The following is a 15,815-nucleotide window of genomic DNA, read 5'->3' as shown; positions in this document are numbered from 1 at the left end:
TGACGAGGTCACAACACACTAGTTGCTGACCATTGTTTTACTCTCAGTCTTGACAGGTCAGCACACCCATGTGTTGTTGTGTACCTAAACACCTAGTTTGGCTAAAATACCTTGTCTCATACCAGAGTTCCAGAAGCTAGGCCTCAACAGAAGATGGTATCAGATCAGCTTTGATCCACCAAAAAGGTGTTACAAACATTACACCAGTCAATACACCGTACTCTAACGTTTTTCATGTTCCAATTACGCCTTTTTTTCTGTCCCAATGCTCTATTAACCAACGTCAGATAAAGAATTCCTGTCTTGTGCTAAATTGATCTGCCCTGTTTACGGGTAGCCCAGGATTGTCTATTGATGATTGATCACCGGCGACCTCTGACCTCAAAATTACTTTGACACGGTGTGACCGTTCTTTGTCAAGTTTAAAACACATTTTCAATAGCTATGAGGATTTGTAATACACATAATGTAAAATATATTATTATACATATATACACCACATACATTCAGTCAACGTAAAGATCTAAAACCAGCTAAGCTCTTGTTGTAAAGACCTTAGTACGAGTTGTGGACTTTGTATGATTCTCATAAGTGTAGGTAGAAAAATAGGTCTAGCGTACGTAGGTATTCCGATCTACCACACTTTGGGACAACTCTGAATTCCGTATTGAGCCGTGCAATATTATAGAAGTTTGAGAATGCTGGTAGGGCATTATCAAACATGTAGTACAGTGTTATATATATATATATATGTCTAAATGAGTAACGGGAAAAATCATTTAAACCTCTTGTAAAATCGGTGACACATGGTAGAATTAATACGCAAGTGTTTATAATACAAATATCATAATATGTACTATACACTGAGCTCTGCTATCAAAACATTACTTACATCCATAATGCAGTATTACAATCCGAGTAAAAACTATCTTAAGCTAATCTCCAATTACCAATCTAGCTTTATCGGCCAAAAAATGAAGCTAGGAGGTGCTAAGAAGCATCCCACACTTTCTCTGTTTTAATTATAAAAGTGAATTTGATTTTTAATGGCCTTATTCTTGTCCTAGCTTCTGTAAGTTTCAATACTTTTCATAGCAGTTAAACATTTGCCATTTTCGACCTCCTTAATGAGGGCGAATTAATTGCTATCGCCAAATATTATTAAAAAAAAATTCAAATACAGAGTAATCAAATATGGAAGCGGAAATTAAACCCGTACAAATATGTTTTTTTACTGGCAATGGATGAAAGTTGGACTGGGCGAAGGTTACCCAGTACACCTTTACTGTCAGATGAAATTATTATTATGTGTTCAATGGGTTTTTATCTGGTCCTTAGACTGACTCCACGTGGTTTATGGCAGTTTCACGATTAATTTGAAAGCAATACATTTCTGAATGGTTAAACATAATAATAATCCAACTCCTACAGAAGCTAACTATTATAGAGTAAAACCTGTGAATTTCGCAACCGAATCATCGTGTTCCATAGATATACTATTAGTATAACAAGTCGCTCAGCACGAAATTCTGCATAACAATATTAATGGCTTATAATGAAACTTTGCATTTCACCCAACTTTATATTTTACATTAAGTTATACCCTTTGGTAAAAATTGACAATGACATTGTGAATGCAACAGTAAATACCAGTTGATTTCCTAGATATCATAGACTAACCAAGAACATGTTTAGAAAGAGCGTGAAAAAGTATAGTATATAATCTTTTCATGTATTTCGCAAAAGCTTCATAACATATTTGTTAAATAATTGTTCATTTCAATGAAGAAAATTTCAGATGCCCTGTGTTTTTAGCAGTTGACATTCTGGTGACCAAAATGTCATTTCAAATGTCATTACAATTCACATTTCAGGACGTCAATTATTATATGTTACTGAAGAAAATTTAACATAATTTCAGAAATGCAGGTTCACAGGTGCACCAATGTGGAAATACTGTGTAATGTCACAGTCACACGAAATTGGGTGCAAGATCATAGAAATTTCCTAAATCCCTTTCTTGCCCTGAACAGTTCCATCTTATCGCAGAAGAATGATAGAAATAAATACTGTCAGTGTGTATATTAACCCTTTCACCACTGTAGACCATAATGGACTCATCCATATCAATGCATGGAAAAATCTACTTAAGTTACATAGGGGTGAAAGGGTTAAACATTAAATTGTCAACACTTCAGTCTGCCAGTGTTTTGTTAAATATTGTTACTATTTTCTTCTATTTATGCATTTTTTCCATTTTTACCAATAATTTATCAATAAAAATAAATACAAAGTTCAGAATACAAATATGCCCTTTTGCTATTCTTACAATACTACTTTTTCTGCTGTGGTACGTATTTGTCAAATAAGACATTTGATGGCGTAAATATCATGTCTGACAGTGCATTAATGTCGTTTTGCCAGGCTTATTTTAAAACAACGAAAAAAATATGTTTTCATGAATTTCTTATTTTGATTAAATGTAACCTGAATTCTTATTTTCACGGATAGTCTTCCATTATTCTTCAAAATTTCATTTGTTGAAAAAACATACCAGGTATTCCTTTCCTATGCAATTTCAAATTTATTTTAGCATTTAATTATCCCCCTTCTACAGCTCATTATTAAGGCTACATGTATATATAAGTATTAATACCAAAATTAGTAAAAAGATTTTTGAACAGGTACTGAACTTACTATGAATTTTAATGTATTGTTCTTCTTAATACAGAAAAAATAAAAACGGAGGCAGCCACGCGCAACAATCACACACAATTTACATTACTTTCGCTATGTTAGTGTGACATTTCTGGCTGTGAATTTTGTGAAAAAACACAGATCTAATGAATCATAAAACCTCATTTATTAATCATTAAGGTCACATAAGTTCTGAAAGTTATTAACATGTTTTGAAAATACAGTAAATTTTTAAGTTTTATGTTTTTTACTTTGACAGCTTTAAGCCTGGGTAATACTCAAATTTGCATTCGGGATATATATATATATATGCCTTTTGGTATACTGTAAAAGTTTAAATTTCTTGGGTGTGGATATGTTTGTGTTGTGACTGACTTCCAGAAGCTCATGGTGTTGACATTTTTGTGTTGGCTTTATTTCTGAAATGTACATATTTATGTATCACAGACGTGTGGATACTTTCACGCTAATTTACGGTAATGGTAAACCTCCCCTGCAGGTTTCGAGGAAAGAACTGTACGTCCTACGATATCCCACTAAATCTTGTAAAAGGTGACTAATGTGGGACACCTGCCGAATCAACGTTTTTTTCTTCTATGTATTCAGTGCTAGGGGAGCAAAGGAGAAACCGAAATTGATTTTCTGGCCCCCATTGCAATATTTGAGATATTTTATATTTTCTCTCTACTTCCTAACAACCATTTTGGTTTCCTAGTGCTGTGCTTGGCAATACCGCTCACTTTTGGCCTTAGTGTTGACCTTTGCTCAAGTGGGTAATAGACAATCGGGTCTCTCCCCAGGCCGGGACATATACAAAATGTAAAAAGTGTTGACCTTTGCTCAAGTGGGTAATAGACAATCGGGTCTGTCCCCAGGCCGGGACATATACAAAATGTAGTTAAGTCCCAATAAATTGTAGTTGTCATTACCCATTAATGTTCAGCATTTAGGGAAATCGCCACGACTGTTTTATCCATTGTCAGTATAATGTGATCGGGTGGAATACTGTGTTGGGTGTCTTCGGCCTGGTATTTCAGTGAAATTGCACTCTTAAGTCAGGATCAGACCTGTGCATACTGTTGTATAATGATCGAGGCAAATACATCAACATACCCGACTCCAGTACACACATGTACATGCACACTTGCATTACACACATGGAGGCACGTCCTTACATGATCTAATTAAGCTGTTAATAGACGTTAAACCTAATTAAACCTGACAAACTCATCGCGAAAAATGCAATCATTTCCACACCAAACTGTAAAAAATTCTGTTGTGGGGTGGTAATTTTAAGTCAAGCCATAAATAAAAAGACATGACATCATAAATAATGTCAACCAATAAAAGTAGCTGATCATCGCTGAAATTTCTGTTATTATTGTATCATCAGTGTTCATTTAACTTAAATTTTACAACAACCTGTTCCTTTATTCTTTGGGAAACTATCTAAGCATTTTTATTGAAATTGGGAATATTTCCTCATTTTTGGTAATTTTCGGAAAATAAGGCACTTTTTAGCTAGAGGAAACAGCCTGTATTTGGCTTTACATACAGGTATGTATACGATTTGTCTTATGTACAATCAGGATTTATTGTTTCCAATAAAACGGGATGATAAAATTCTCTTAATGAAAACAACTTAAAACTATTATCTATTGAGATTACCTCTTTTGATTTTGATGATTTTTTCCCAGCTTTAGCCAAAACAGGTGAAAGACGTCCAGAATGACTGGAAAAGTGGATAGGAGCTTGCTCAATCTGAAATATATATAAATGTCAGATGTTAACATACAGTTGTAACCAGCAAGTTCAAGATTTACACTTATGTTGGCATAACCAGTCATATACTAGACAGTTCAACAGTTTCCTGGAACTTCGTATTTTAATGATATTTGTTCATATACATTATTATCATTTAGAGCTTAAATAATCTAAAAGAGAAAACAGAAACTTGTATCTATGAAAAAAGTTCTCTTATGATTTAAATCACACAGAAAATGATGCACACATATGATGTCATGTACATGTGATTGCCAAGTTTCCACTTAAATGAACATTAAGATGTCAATAGCGACAGTTTTTCAATACTGTTGCTACAAGCATGGTTGTTAAGGGTTTTTACACCATCTTAACAGCAATTTTTTTTTAATTAAAGTCTTAAGGAGCCTACTATAAGAAAGAATTGGAGGCAAGAAAATTCTACATCCATGGGTATTTTTTTTACATTCCCTTTAGTTGTTCAATCATTGACACTTTTTCTCCTACCTCTTTCAAAACTTTATAAAATAAAACAAAAAAACATCATATATACATATGCATGCAACATCAATTATGGTAACTTTTCTTGATAAAATGCAAATTAGAAAAGAAATTGACTGCACTTGTTTATAAAAAAAAAACCAGAAAAACCCAGAAGCAAATAAGGGTTTTTTAACCTTCAAAATAATTAACAGTAAACAGATGGTTGTACCCTTATAATTAAAGGACTGTCCTATAGCTATAAAACTACATGTTAACTTGAACATTAATTGTACCTTGGAGTAAAAGGTCTTGAAAATCACAAATATCAGAAGGGAATTAAGAAAATTGTAGTTGCCCAACTTGAGGTCAAATAGTTTATTCCTCATGGTGGATATCCCATCTTTGCGTATTGCAGAGTTATCTTATCTTCTCTTGTGAGCAGGTATTGATTGTTACGTCATTGGTTTGTGAGAATAACGTCATCAATTTTTGAGAAAACGATGTAATTTTCTCACACAAACCAATGACGCAACAATCAATACTTGCTCAAAAGAGAAGATAACTCTGCAATACGCAAAGACGGAATAGAGGTTTTTGGCATTTAAATGTAAAGATGTGAGTAAAAGGTGTCTATAAATGACAGGACCACTCAACTGAAGAAGAATTGCCATTTTGCTGTATTATCACAACTTGGACATAGTACATCTTAGGAAGGAACTAACAACTACTGTTAGATCTTATTACGATTTATTTATGATTTCCCAGATAACAGTTTAGAAATTTATTTCAAATTGACTTGAGTCTGCAGGTAATATTATGAAAGAAAAGCTCAAAATAAGTTGATCAGTCCTAGTTAAACACAACACGTGCAAAACCATCTTTCAGACAAAAGTCTCACATCTATAGAAATTTAAGCTACCCATATTTATATCATAATAAAGTCAAATTTATTTTTTATACTACAATTGAAATGACCTGAACGACTAATTTTATTTGTTTGTTTGTGTTTTACGTCCTATTAACAGCTAGGTGCCATTTAGGGACGTGCCAGGTTTTGGTGGTGGGGAAAGCCAGAGTTCCCGGAGAAAAACCACCGACCTACGGCCAGTACCTGGCGACTGCCCCACGTAGGCATCGAACCCGCAACCCAGTGGTGGAGGGCTATTGTCAGACACCTTGACTGTTTGGCCACTGCGGCAACTAATTAAATCCAATACTAATTCTAAAAATATCCTTAACTATCATGTCAACATTTTGACAGCTCACAAGATTTTGCAGCCCATATTCCCTCTGTACCAGCACCAGAATATTTGACAGATATCTAGTTTACCAGACTTCTATCTGTCAAATTGTCAAAGTTTATTGTCGGGACATGAGGAAACACTGGCATTAGCTGTGTTTTATCTACCTTTTTCACAATTAATCACAGTGATTCAATTCCCTCAAGTTCTGAACAGCAACAAATCAATCTTTGTAAATAAAGAATTATCAAAACCCCATGATTTTTTCAATTTGACTCTAAATTTTCAGAAAATCAAACACTGCTTAAGTTTTTATGATATTCTAATGCCGTTATCATTTGTTATCATTCATATTTGATCGACTGTTATTCACGAGAATACTTAACACAGTATCATAATACATTACAACAACAGGAATAAATTAACTGGGAACGGAAGGACCTGTTCATACCGTAGTGACACAATGGACCTCTACAAAGAGAAACTGAGAAAGGGCATGTGTACACTCATGTCATTACTTGGTCAACATTACTTACATGTCTTTTTTGTCTTTCCAAATGTTGTTGCTGTCTGGACATAAAATCTGTACCAAGACTTTCTACTATTTTGACGCTAGCACTACTGACTTTTGGGCGGAATGTAAAGATGCTGTCATCTAGTAAAACATTAGCTTTAGCGGCCATGATCCCGGTACGAAGAGCATACCCGCCCTTTTTATCTTTCGGAAATTTGATGTTGTTCTCTGATAATTTTGGAGTGTTTAAAGTGGTATCTAAATGCGATTCCTCCTTTGATTCAAGGTCAGGTTCGATGATTTCCTCAGAAACCGTTGGTATCTTCTGCTTGTCCGGATTAAGGGGGATGGGTGCAAGCGGCTCTCTGCACTTGATATTCAACATAAAATGTGGCACCCCTCCATCTAAATTTTGCAAGCGTCGAGCTGCAATACGTTTGCTTGCTTCACTTATCTGAGGGGCAAACGTATGGCTATCAATGACATCGTTTCTCTTCTTCCCCATTTGATCATGTTGGTGCTGAAATGTAATCCATGACTCATGTTGCAGTATGAACTATTATGATTTTTTCCCTTGCTGGCGCGTACCCCGTCGCTATGGAGCAGCCATATTGTTTTCACTGACTCCGACGTACTCTCAAGTACCCTGTCATATATGAGAGTAATTATTCCAACAAATATGTGTATAAAGAATAGAAAATCATATTTTATAATGGAATTATATAACTTTCAAAGAAAAGTTAAGGTGATTTTATATTCATGAGATATATGAAAGAAATATAATCTCTAAATCAAAGTTGATACAAATTTCAAAATTCTGCGATTCTTGTGATGTGTTATTTTTGTTAGAGTTGCCTCCCATGGACCATTGTCCATGTTTTCAATTTGTTCCGTACATGTTGGTCATGCAAAATATTATCTTACTAACACTTTACTAATATATTTGAAGATGACTTGTTAATAGTTATCCAGCTCTACCTCACATCCATTTGTTTATATTATAATTCCGCTGTTTGGTTTATCATTTCAGGAACGGGCTAATTCCGTGGCTTCAGAATAATTCTGATACTTTTCGAACACTTCATTAATTAAAAATACACTTAAATGTTGGTCAAATACATGATTATTATTTTTTTATATTCTTTTATTCAAAGCACGGAAATATATATAAGATGCGATCTTAGTCCGTGTTCCAAATGAGCTAGAAAAAATAGTTACCCAGAGACGTAATTACATAACTTATATATTATATTACAATATAAGCTTATGCGTCTCTGATTTAACTATAAGTAGGATTACTATAAATTTATTTCAGTTAAATATATAGCTATCCTCGTTGTTAAGACGAAGAAAAAAAATTACAACTTGAGTTTCTATTTTAATGTATAATTCTAAAACTATTGGGTTTAATGTAAGGTTAAAAAATTCTGAACATTGTAATGCTAAATTAGATGTCGATAAACTCAAGATTCACATTTGCTAATCATGAACCGCACACAACACGATTGAATGAATTAGAATGACGAAGAAATATAACATTAGGTGTACCGTAAAACACTCCTATGCCTTGTCACGAGTAATCTCATGTGACCAAACGAGGTTAAAATCTGTCACGTACTAGTGCGTTCCGTTTTATATTATGTTCACATTTTATATTAACCAGTAGTGACTAACAGTCGTCTGCCAGTTTCCACATGTGAATGCATATATATATATGGAGCACACAGACCAGAACAACTGACGAAGGTGTCTACGCCTACCTGTATCAAACAACAATGTCTATTTGCTGCTCTTATCTCCGCAACGAATTCAGGTTGAAGAAGTTTTGGTTAAGTGATGTCCACTCTGCCAGATTTGCAACGTTTCAGGTAATACTTAGCTGCTCTAAATCTAGGCCAATGACCAATGTAGGCATAACATTTTTTTTTGTATCATTAAACTTGCCCTTAACAGCTGAAGGGCAGAAATCTTTGGCAAATAGTTGTATTGTATTGAACAAGTAGGCCTTTATCACCTGCCCAACACAGGTAAACATGGATCGCTTATAAATATAATTTATATTTATAAGTTATTAGTCTTATTTCACATGACCCGAAAACATGTAACAGACTTGGTCTAACTGTCTATTGGATATCCTATAGAAATAGAGGATTTAGATTTAAGTTCAAGATTCATTTCTAAACTTTTTGAGATTAAGATCTATATCATACTGTGATGTTACATATATTTTACTATACACGTATTTCAGATTTATTGTCTATCTCACTGAATTAGAACAGATAACCAAGAAAATGGATTTTATTGAAATCTGGATTTTAAGTTATTTACAGACAGATTTATTGTCCTTGGTCCTGAATTGCCTTACTCTGGTAATGGAGTATATCAGATTTAAACATGAAGTGAATTCACCAAATAAATGTCTACAGCAATGTATATGTGCTAATTTGTGTACTTAATTCAAATACACAAGTGCTCACATGTGTACAACAGTTAATTATGTTAAGTTATTATGGTATGGCAAGTGTACATGTATTTAGATAGAGAGCTCATGCAAGTCAGGTACACATCAAATCCTCTAAAGACACCTAAAAGGGAGTCGGTGTGCATTTTCCAAATGAAATATTTTTCATTATGTTTTCTTTAGCTGAGTTTGCCTAGGACTGACATTAGGTGAATTACAAATCTTTCAAGTTGCTGTTCTGATCATGACTTTCCATGAAACATGTCAGTTTCTCCAAATATTTTTTATTTTATGTTTCAAGTGAGATGAGTCGGATGATTTAAAAAATGGATGATCCTTATACCTGCTGATATCATACTCATTAAAACAACTGTTTCATACATTTGTTTCCCTGTAGTAGTACATTTACAGCAGTTGTTTATCCATGAATACCAATCCATAATAATAGGGCTTATTACCAGACATGGGCTTATTACCGGTAACATATGGTAACTACAACTTGTAGTAAATAAAGTAAACATGTTGTTTTAGCTTTGGCTGTGCTGCAATAGTAATTTTGCCATGTTGAAATTGTTCACCACTGTAAGTAATAATGGTTTTATGTTTCACAGTGGCGCCTGCCTCCGATTGTGTACCTCCTATACCGCCTGGTCATTGCTGTATACGCAGACTTCTGGCTGATCTACACAGCTGTGGAATATGGATCAGTGGCACCTGGGAATGGCTTGTATGCCTGGCCAGTTTATCTCACTAACTGGACCTACACAATGTTGTGTCTATACCTCACACTGCATGCACTGACCACTTTATTCTTCCTTTGCACAAGTCCAGCAATTCTCTGGTGGAGGAGGTTGCCAGTTAGTCAACACTGTGCCTTATTCACAGAGCTAGAGGTACACCCTAGTCTGTGGGGCGACGACTATGAGCCTATCCCCAGCCATGATAACGAGGACGGAGAGCTTACATACGGAGAAACATCCACGAGAAGCAACCTCATGCCTTTTTATTTTAAGCTGGTATGGGTCCTGTTGAATATCATGTCATCGTGCTCAGTAATGGTGACCCTTATATTTTTTATCTTTCTTTGGCCACAAATGAACACTGACAACCAACCCATAGACCTGGGCAATTTGCAGCTGCATGGGATTAACTCTGTAATCGTGTTCTTGGAGTGTCTATTGACAGCAGCACCCGTACACTTACTGCATTTTGTGTTTCCCTTGACATATGGAATAGTATACCTCGTGTTTACAGCCATCTTCTACGGTGCTGGGAACAAGGATCCAATCTACCCAGAAGTTTTGGACTGGAACTCGGACAAAGTTGGTCAGACTATGATCATGGTTCTTGTTGTCGGCTTTGTGATACTGCCGCTATTACAGGTCTTTTTTTTCATCATCTACAGACTTAAGCTGTGGCTGTATGGCTGGATTTCCTCAAGGTCAAGTGATTAATGCACGACAAACAGCTTGCACTAACCAATTGTTCTCAGAAGTATTTTTCCTATTATACATTGTGTATATGTGTAACATTTTTTAAGAAGGAATTGGGTCAGTGTTGACAACTTTGAGTCATTGATTCAGAATATGTAACCTTTACAAAACCTTAATATATGACCAGAAAATAGAAAAGGGGTTTTAGATCTAGAGAAATCAAAATTGTAAAATATAAATTTACATACAAATCAGTACAAAATGTATTAAGTATATCCCAGTACCACTGCCAGAAACTGTAACTGTGTGTTAATGGAAACAGGTTTTTACCTGATGACTTCGTTTTGATAAACCATTTCCGAAAAGAAAACCATATCTTACAGGACTTTTATGAGAAATAATATGGATGAAATAAATATAATATAATCAACAACAGTGCCGCTAGTCGGGAAATCAAACACTGCGACTTCAGATTGCTAAGCTATTGCTGTAACTGATTGAGCTACCTGTTCTATTGCTGTAACCGATTGAGCTACCTGTTCAACTGCAGTTAGACAGGGATCCTTCATATATTTTTGTGCCCAGGTTATATATATAATTAACCCTTTCAACACTGAAGACCATAATGGACTCATCCAGATCAATGCATGGTGGAGTCTACTAAAGTTACGTAGGGTTGAAAGGGTTAAGGTACAGACACATGAAGAAACATCTTTCTGTATACATACATGTCAACAGAAGGATTTTAATATATATACATATCTTTATAAAATGTACATAGCTACCATTGAAAATATTAAATCTAAATCAAATTTACTCCATAATGTAATTCCATTTACCTCCCTTTGTGTATAATTTTACATCACCCAGTCAATGTCAATCAGTCATGATATATTGTCATTGTTACTTTGTTTTAAAAGAAACTTGAAAGTGCTAATGCAGCAACAAATTTGTTACTTATTCATCTCTCTTTTTTATACATACATACATGTATTTTGTACCAATATGTTGACCAGAAAAACACCTGTATTCATTTAAATTTATACAATTACAGTATCTCTAGCTACAATCTATAAATTTCGTTTGTATTAGAATGATAATAATATTTTTGAAAATTTTACTTGCATTTTAATATAAGGAGTTATTTCCTTGTAAATAAATCTGGCATAGATACTATGTGTAGGTAAAATAACAGTTCCATTTTTTTGTATTTATAATTGTATATGTCCATATCATTGTGTTCGTAAACAAGTTTTTATACAAATCTTACAAATTCATTTATCAGGGTTTTTAAAGGTAAAAACAATTATTAAACCTTTTTTATTCTATTGTCATGCATGTTAATGCAAAAGTGTTTCCGATCATCCTAGACCAAATTCACATTTCATTTTTTTGATGAAGTTAATCTCATTCAATCATCAGTGCACAAATATGTTATACTATTAGCAAGTCATACATATTTTTTTGTGTTTTTAATGATTATTAGTCTTTCTTAAGTCTCTCTATGCCAAGAAATGATGATGTTTAGCTAATAGACTTGAAAGCCTAGCATTAAGCTTGTGTGCAATTAATTTAATCAAATATAAGTCACATTAGATATGATTTACATTATCACTGTTTCCCTGGTGCTACTTAATTAAAGTTACATAAGTAAAGTGTTTCAAAACACTTTTTATGTAATTAGCAAACAGAAGTGAATGCAAAATTTTAAAATGTTGATGATGTGTGTCTATCCAGGTTCCTACTAATTATGTCTTTTTCTCTTCCAAAAAGGTTATCGAGATAATAACATGGCCTAGGCTACACAACAGATAAGTTAATAAGCTAAATACTCATACTTGGCCTACATAGAATGTCCGGTCCAGTGATGTTATTTATACAGCTGAACAAAGTCAACATTGGTTATTTAGTATTTTACATTTTATCTCGGTAAGAATATATATATACATAATTATGAACTAGTTTACATGTACTAAAACATGATGTCAACAGTCATGATATCAAACTCAGAATACATTTCATTTCAACATTTGTCTACCCATAGAGATGAATTTAAAGAGGACCACCTACTCCCAGGTTTAAAATAAATGTATTTAGTACATTATGGTTTTTCCAAAGAAGAAACTAATTATATGTTTCTATAAATATTATATAATTGTTTTGGTCTCATTTTCTGTGAGTTTGTCTCTAATGCCCCTTTTAAGGTCTCCAAATGTTGCAGCGCTCAATGTTGTTCAACAATATATACCCCAACTGATCTTATACGCATTGTATAAGTACATGTATTCGGGTATGGCTTTTACATGTACTTTAATAAATATCATTCAAAAATTCTTATGAAAAAATATTGAAAGCGACTTACTTATTGTAATAAGACAAAATATTAATAATTTTGACAACAACTATATAAATGACACTATAAACTCTAGAAACTTTAATTAATATGATTTCCTTGCCATTTCGAGAGTACATAATTATATACCATGGTATATAAGGCGTATATATATATATGTACAGCTTCATTATAGATTGGAATTATACATATTTTCATTCCAGTTGTTTAACTTAGGATTGGTCAGGTAAAAGGAACAGTGCATTCCAAATTATGTTGTCTCACATGTAATTTTAATAATCAAATAGAAAAAAGGAACCATTTTTCCGAAGTTACATATACATGCTGCAGTACATGTATATGAAATTGGGTAAAACAATGCAGATTATTGCCTTAATTTACACACACTGGTGTTACTTGGAGTCAGAAATAATAATTAGACTGATTGAAGACAGTTTTTAACTTTTTGCACGTAGACCAATATACAGTTTTGTGCAAACCTGAAAGAATCACTGGCCACCATATTGGATCCAACTTGGTACCCTCAAACGAGACATTCCCTAAGAACCTTGTTCTAGCGGAACGTCACTTTTCATTTATGGGATTGCCTGGTTCCCACCAGCAATACTGGGACAATCGGCTAATGTACCATGCTTATAGTTTATATTCTGGTTTATATACTGTTATACAGTAGGCTATAGTATCAATAATATAGATTGATATATATAAAGCCATGCATATTGCATAGTGATAATTATAAGACCATTCTAGATTGTAGCGATCTAATACTCGTGTGGCATTTTCATTTGTGACCGTTTTGGGTTGTGATCACCCAAGGGCACTGTAGAACACATACAAACATCATTTCTATATATCAACTGTATGACAGTTCTATGTTGGAATATCATTATTTCCATGGTTTTTGTTTTTTATTCATTTGTCTGATACTGAATCAATCAATCCAGCCCTGGGATTATAAGCAATCTTAGACTTAAGTTTTTACTTAGCCAATCGCATATGACATGGATCTGCACTTTTCATCAAGTTATTTGTGATTGGCTAACTCAAAACTTAAACAGTTTTAGAAAGATCGTTTCAAGATCCTGGGGCCAGATCCATGTGATTTTTGGGAACTTGCGCTTGCACAATATGCTCTAGCTATATATATAGGTCAAAACCGACAACAGTCGCAAATGAAAAAGCCACACAGGTGTATGACATTGTAGTAAGTATTTACCTTACTCAGACAATTGTGCATAAAATTCCTTTGAGCCCTGATAATGTATGGTTGATTCTTGTAATGAAATTTTGAAATAGTCCTTTAATGCTTGAATTATCCATGTGATCAAGGGTTGATTTCTAATCACTTACCTTATATGTTGTATTTATACATTATACACGTGCTATGGTTTTTGTACTTGGTTATTTGTTAGTATTTGGATGGTGTATGTATGGTACACTTAACACATATTTACAACATTAAGAAGCCCAGGCTTTTGTGTATGGGTTCAGGCTTTTACTTTATAACTTTTCTAGGAAAATGACTCAGGAATTACAAAACATCTCAGCTTTAAGAACATTCTTAACCCATTCACCCCTGAAATTTCATGATGAACTATTCCAACCTTAGTAATGGAAGAGTTCAAATGTGTCTCCAGGGGTGAATGAGTTTATTCTCAAAATTAGAAATATATTTTAAAACTTTATATTTTCTGAAACTTTAAATTAGATAAAAACATATTTACATGTATGTTAATTAGAACTTATCTTAACTTGAAATAGTCGATGAACTGCTGGAAATCTATCCATCCATGTATGTATGAATATATAAGTTAAGAATATTCTTGAAGTGAGTTTTATGATTCTGGGCCAGATAAATTCCATTATCATTCCACTGATTGTAGATAAACTTGATTTTCAGAATCTTTTATTTATAATGGAGAATGTGCTGCGTTTTATACGATTTTTTCAATTGTGATATTTTTGTTTGTGTACTTGTATATATATGTGTATTACCAGTAAATGCAATATTCTGTTTAGACAAGCAACAGCTGTTATCATGTCTCCATAAAATATTTGCTGATGCTGACACTTGAACACATGTACATGTGCAATATGCCCACAGGTTTTCATACATTTGACGTAATTTGTACATATTAAAGTTACGTCTGTATGTAAGCAGGTTGTTACAGTATGAATACATATATAAATATATGTCTCACACATTTGACTGACTTTGTAGATTTCAAACCTAGAAACATACCTATATTTTGGATCTAAAGATAATTTTAACCTCTAACGATATATTTTGATATCAGATATGTGATAAATAATAATATTATTTGATATCAGATATGTGATTTATAATAATATTATTTGAGGATATATAGATAGTCCTACAACGATATAGGTAACAACATACTGGGACTCCCAGGACAATATTAATGTATACACTTATTGTTAAGACAGCTTCATGTTATTAGCACAACTGGTCAAAGAACCAAGGTAAGCATTACTGCTGGTGGAAATGTAACCTACTTGACTGGAAGCATCCCTAGGTTCAATGTGGGGATTCTAAAATGTACAAATGAAGGGGCTGAGGGGTGGGGCCAAAAAGGGGGAAATTTGGCCATATTGCTTCAAGCAACAATTTCTTTGAAACTAAGAAATGGAAATCAAATATATTTAGCTGGAAGCATTCTTGGGTGGTGGGGATACACAGTTTTACAAATGGAGGGGCAGGTCCAAAAGTGGGAAATTTGAGCCAGATTGATTTAAGTGACCTTTTCTGGGAAACTGAGGATGGATATATACACCATATTTGGCTAGAAGCATTGCTAAGTGGTGGGGATTCAAAAATGAGTAAATAGAGGGGCTGATCTTCCGGGGGGGG

The 15,815-nt window shown here is 33.8% G+C and overlaps 2 protein-coding genes across 5 annotated transcripts in view; one reads left to right on the top strand and one right to left on the bottom strand.

Moving 5' to 3' along the window:
• The window catches only part of LOC110443883 (tubulin monoglycylase TTLL3-like), a 40,519-nt gene extending 33,204 nt beyond the window's left edge, over window positions 1-7,315 (bottom strand). For all 4 annotated transcript variants that reach the window (XM_021488323.1, XM_021488325.1, XM_021488324.1 and 1 more), the window contains exons 1-2: window positions 6,719-7,315; window positions 4,366-4,458 (exon numbers count right to left, since the gene is read on the bottom strand). In XM_021488323.1, the coding sequence (XP_021343998.1) occupies window positions 4,366-4,458; window positions 6,719-7,201 (576 nt within the window). In that variant the 5' untranslated portion in view covers window positions 7,202-7,315. The remainder of the gene's footprint in view (window positions 1-4,365; window positions 4,459-6,718) is intronic.
• Window positions 7,316-8,369: 1,054 nt separating this feature from the next.
• Window positions 8,370-13,286, top strand: LOC110443885 (protein rolling stone-like). The gene is made up of 2 exons (XM_021488331.1): window positions 8,370-8,564; window positions 9,769-13,286. Exons 1-2 carry the CDS (start codon window positions 8,397-8,399, stop codon window positions 10,609-10,611), a joined length of 1,011 nt encoding a protein of 336 aa, XP_021344006.1. The 5' UTR covers window positions 8,370-8,396; the 3' UTR covers window positions 10,612-13,286.
• The last annotated feature ends 2,529 nt before the right edge of the window (window positions 13,287-15,815 follow it).

Source organism: Mizuhopecten yessoensis, unplaced genomic scaffold, assembly GCF_002113885.1.
Source record: "Mizuhopecten yessoensis strain PY_sf001 unplaced genomic scaffold, ASM211388v2 scaffold716361, whole genome shotgun sequence".
Taxonomy (NCBI): domain Eukaryota; kingdom Metazoa; phylum Mollusca; class Bivalvia; order Pectinida; family Pectinidae; genus Mizuhopecten; species Mizuhopecten yessoensis.
Note: the sequence above shows the minus strand (reverse complement) of the source record. Positions and strands in the feature narration are given on the sequence as shown.

Bases quoted from the DNA above. Each gene is read 5' to 3' on its own strand.
- LOC110443885 (XM_021488331.1), top strand. From the start codon at position 8,397: ATGCATATATATATATGGAGCACACAGACCAGAACAACTGACGAAGGT. The intron at 8,565-9,768 runs GTAATACTTAGC...TATGTTTCACAG, and splicing joins CCAGATTTGCAACGTTTCAG to TGGCGCCTGCCTCCGATTGT.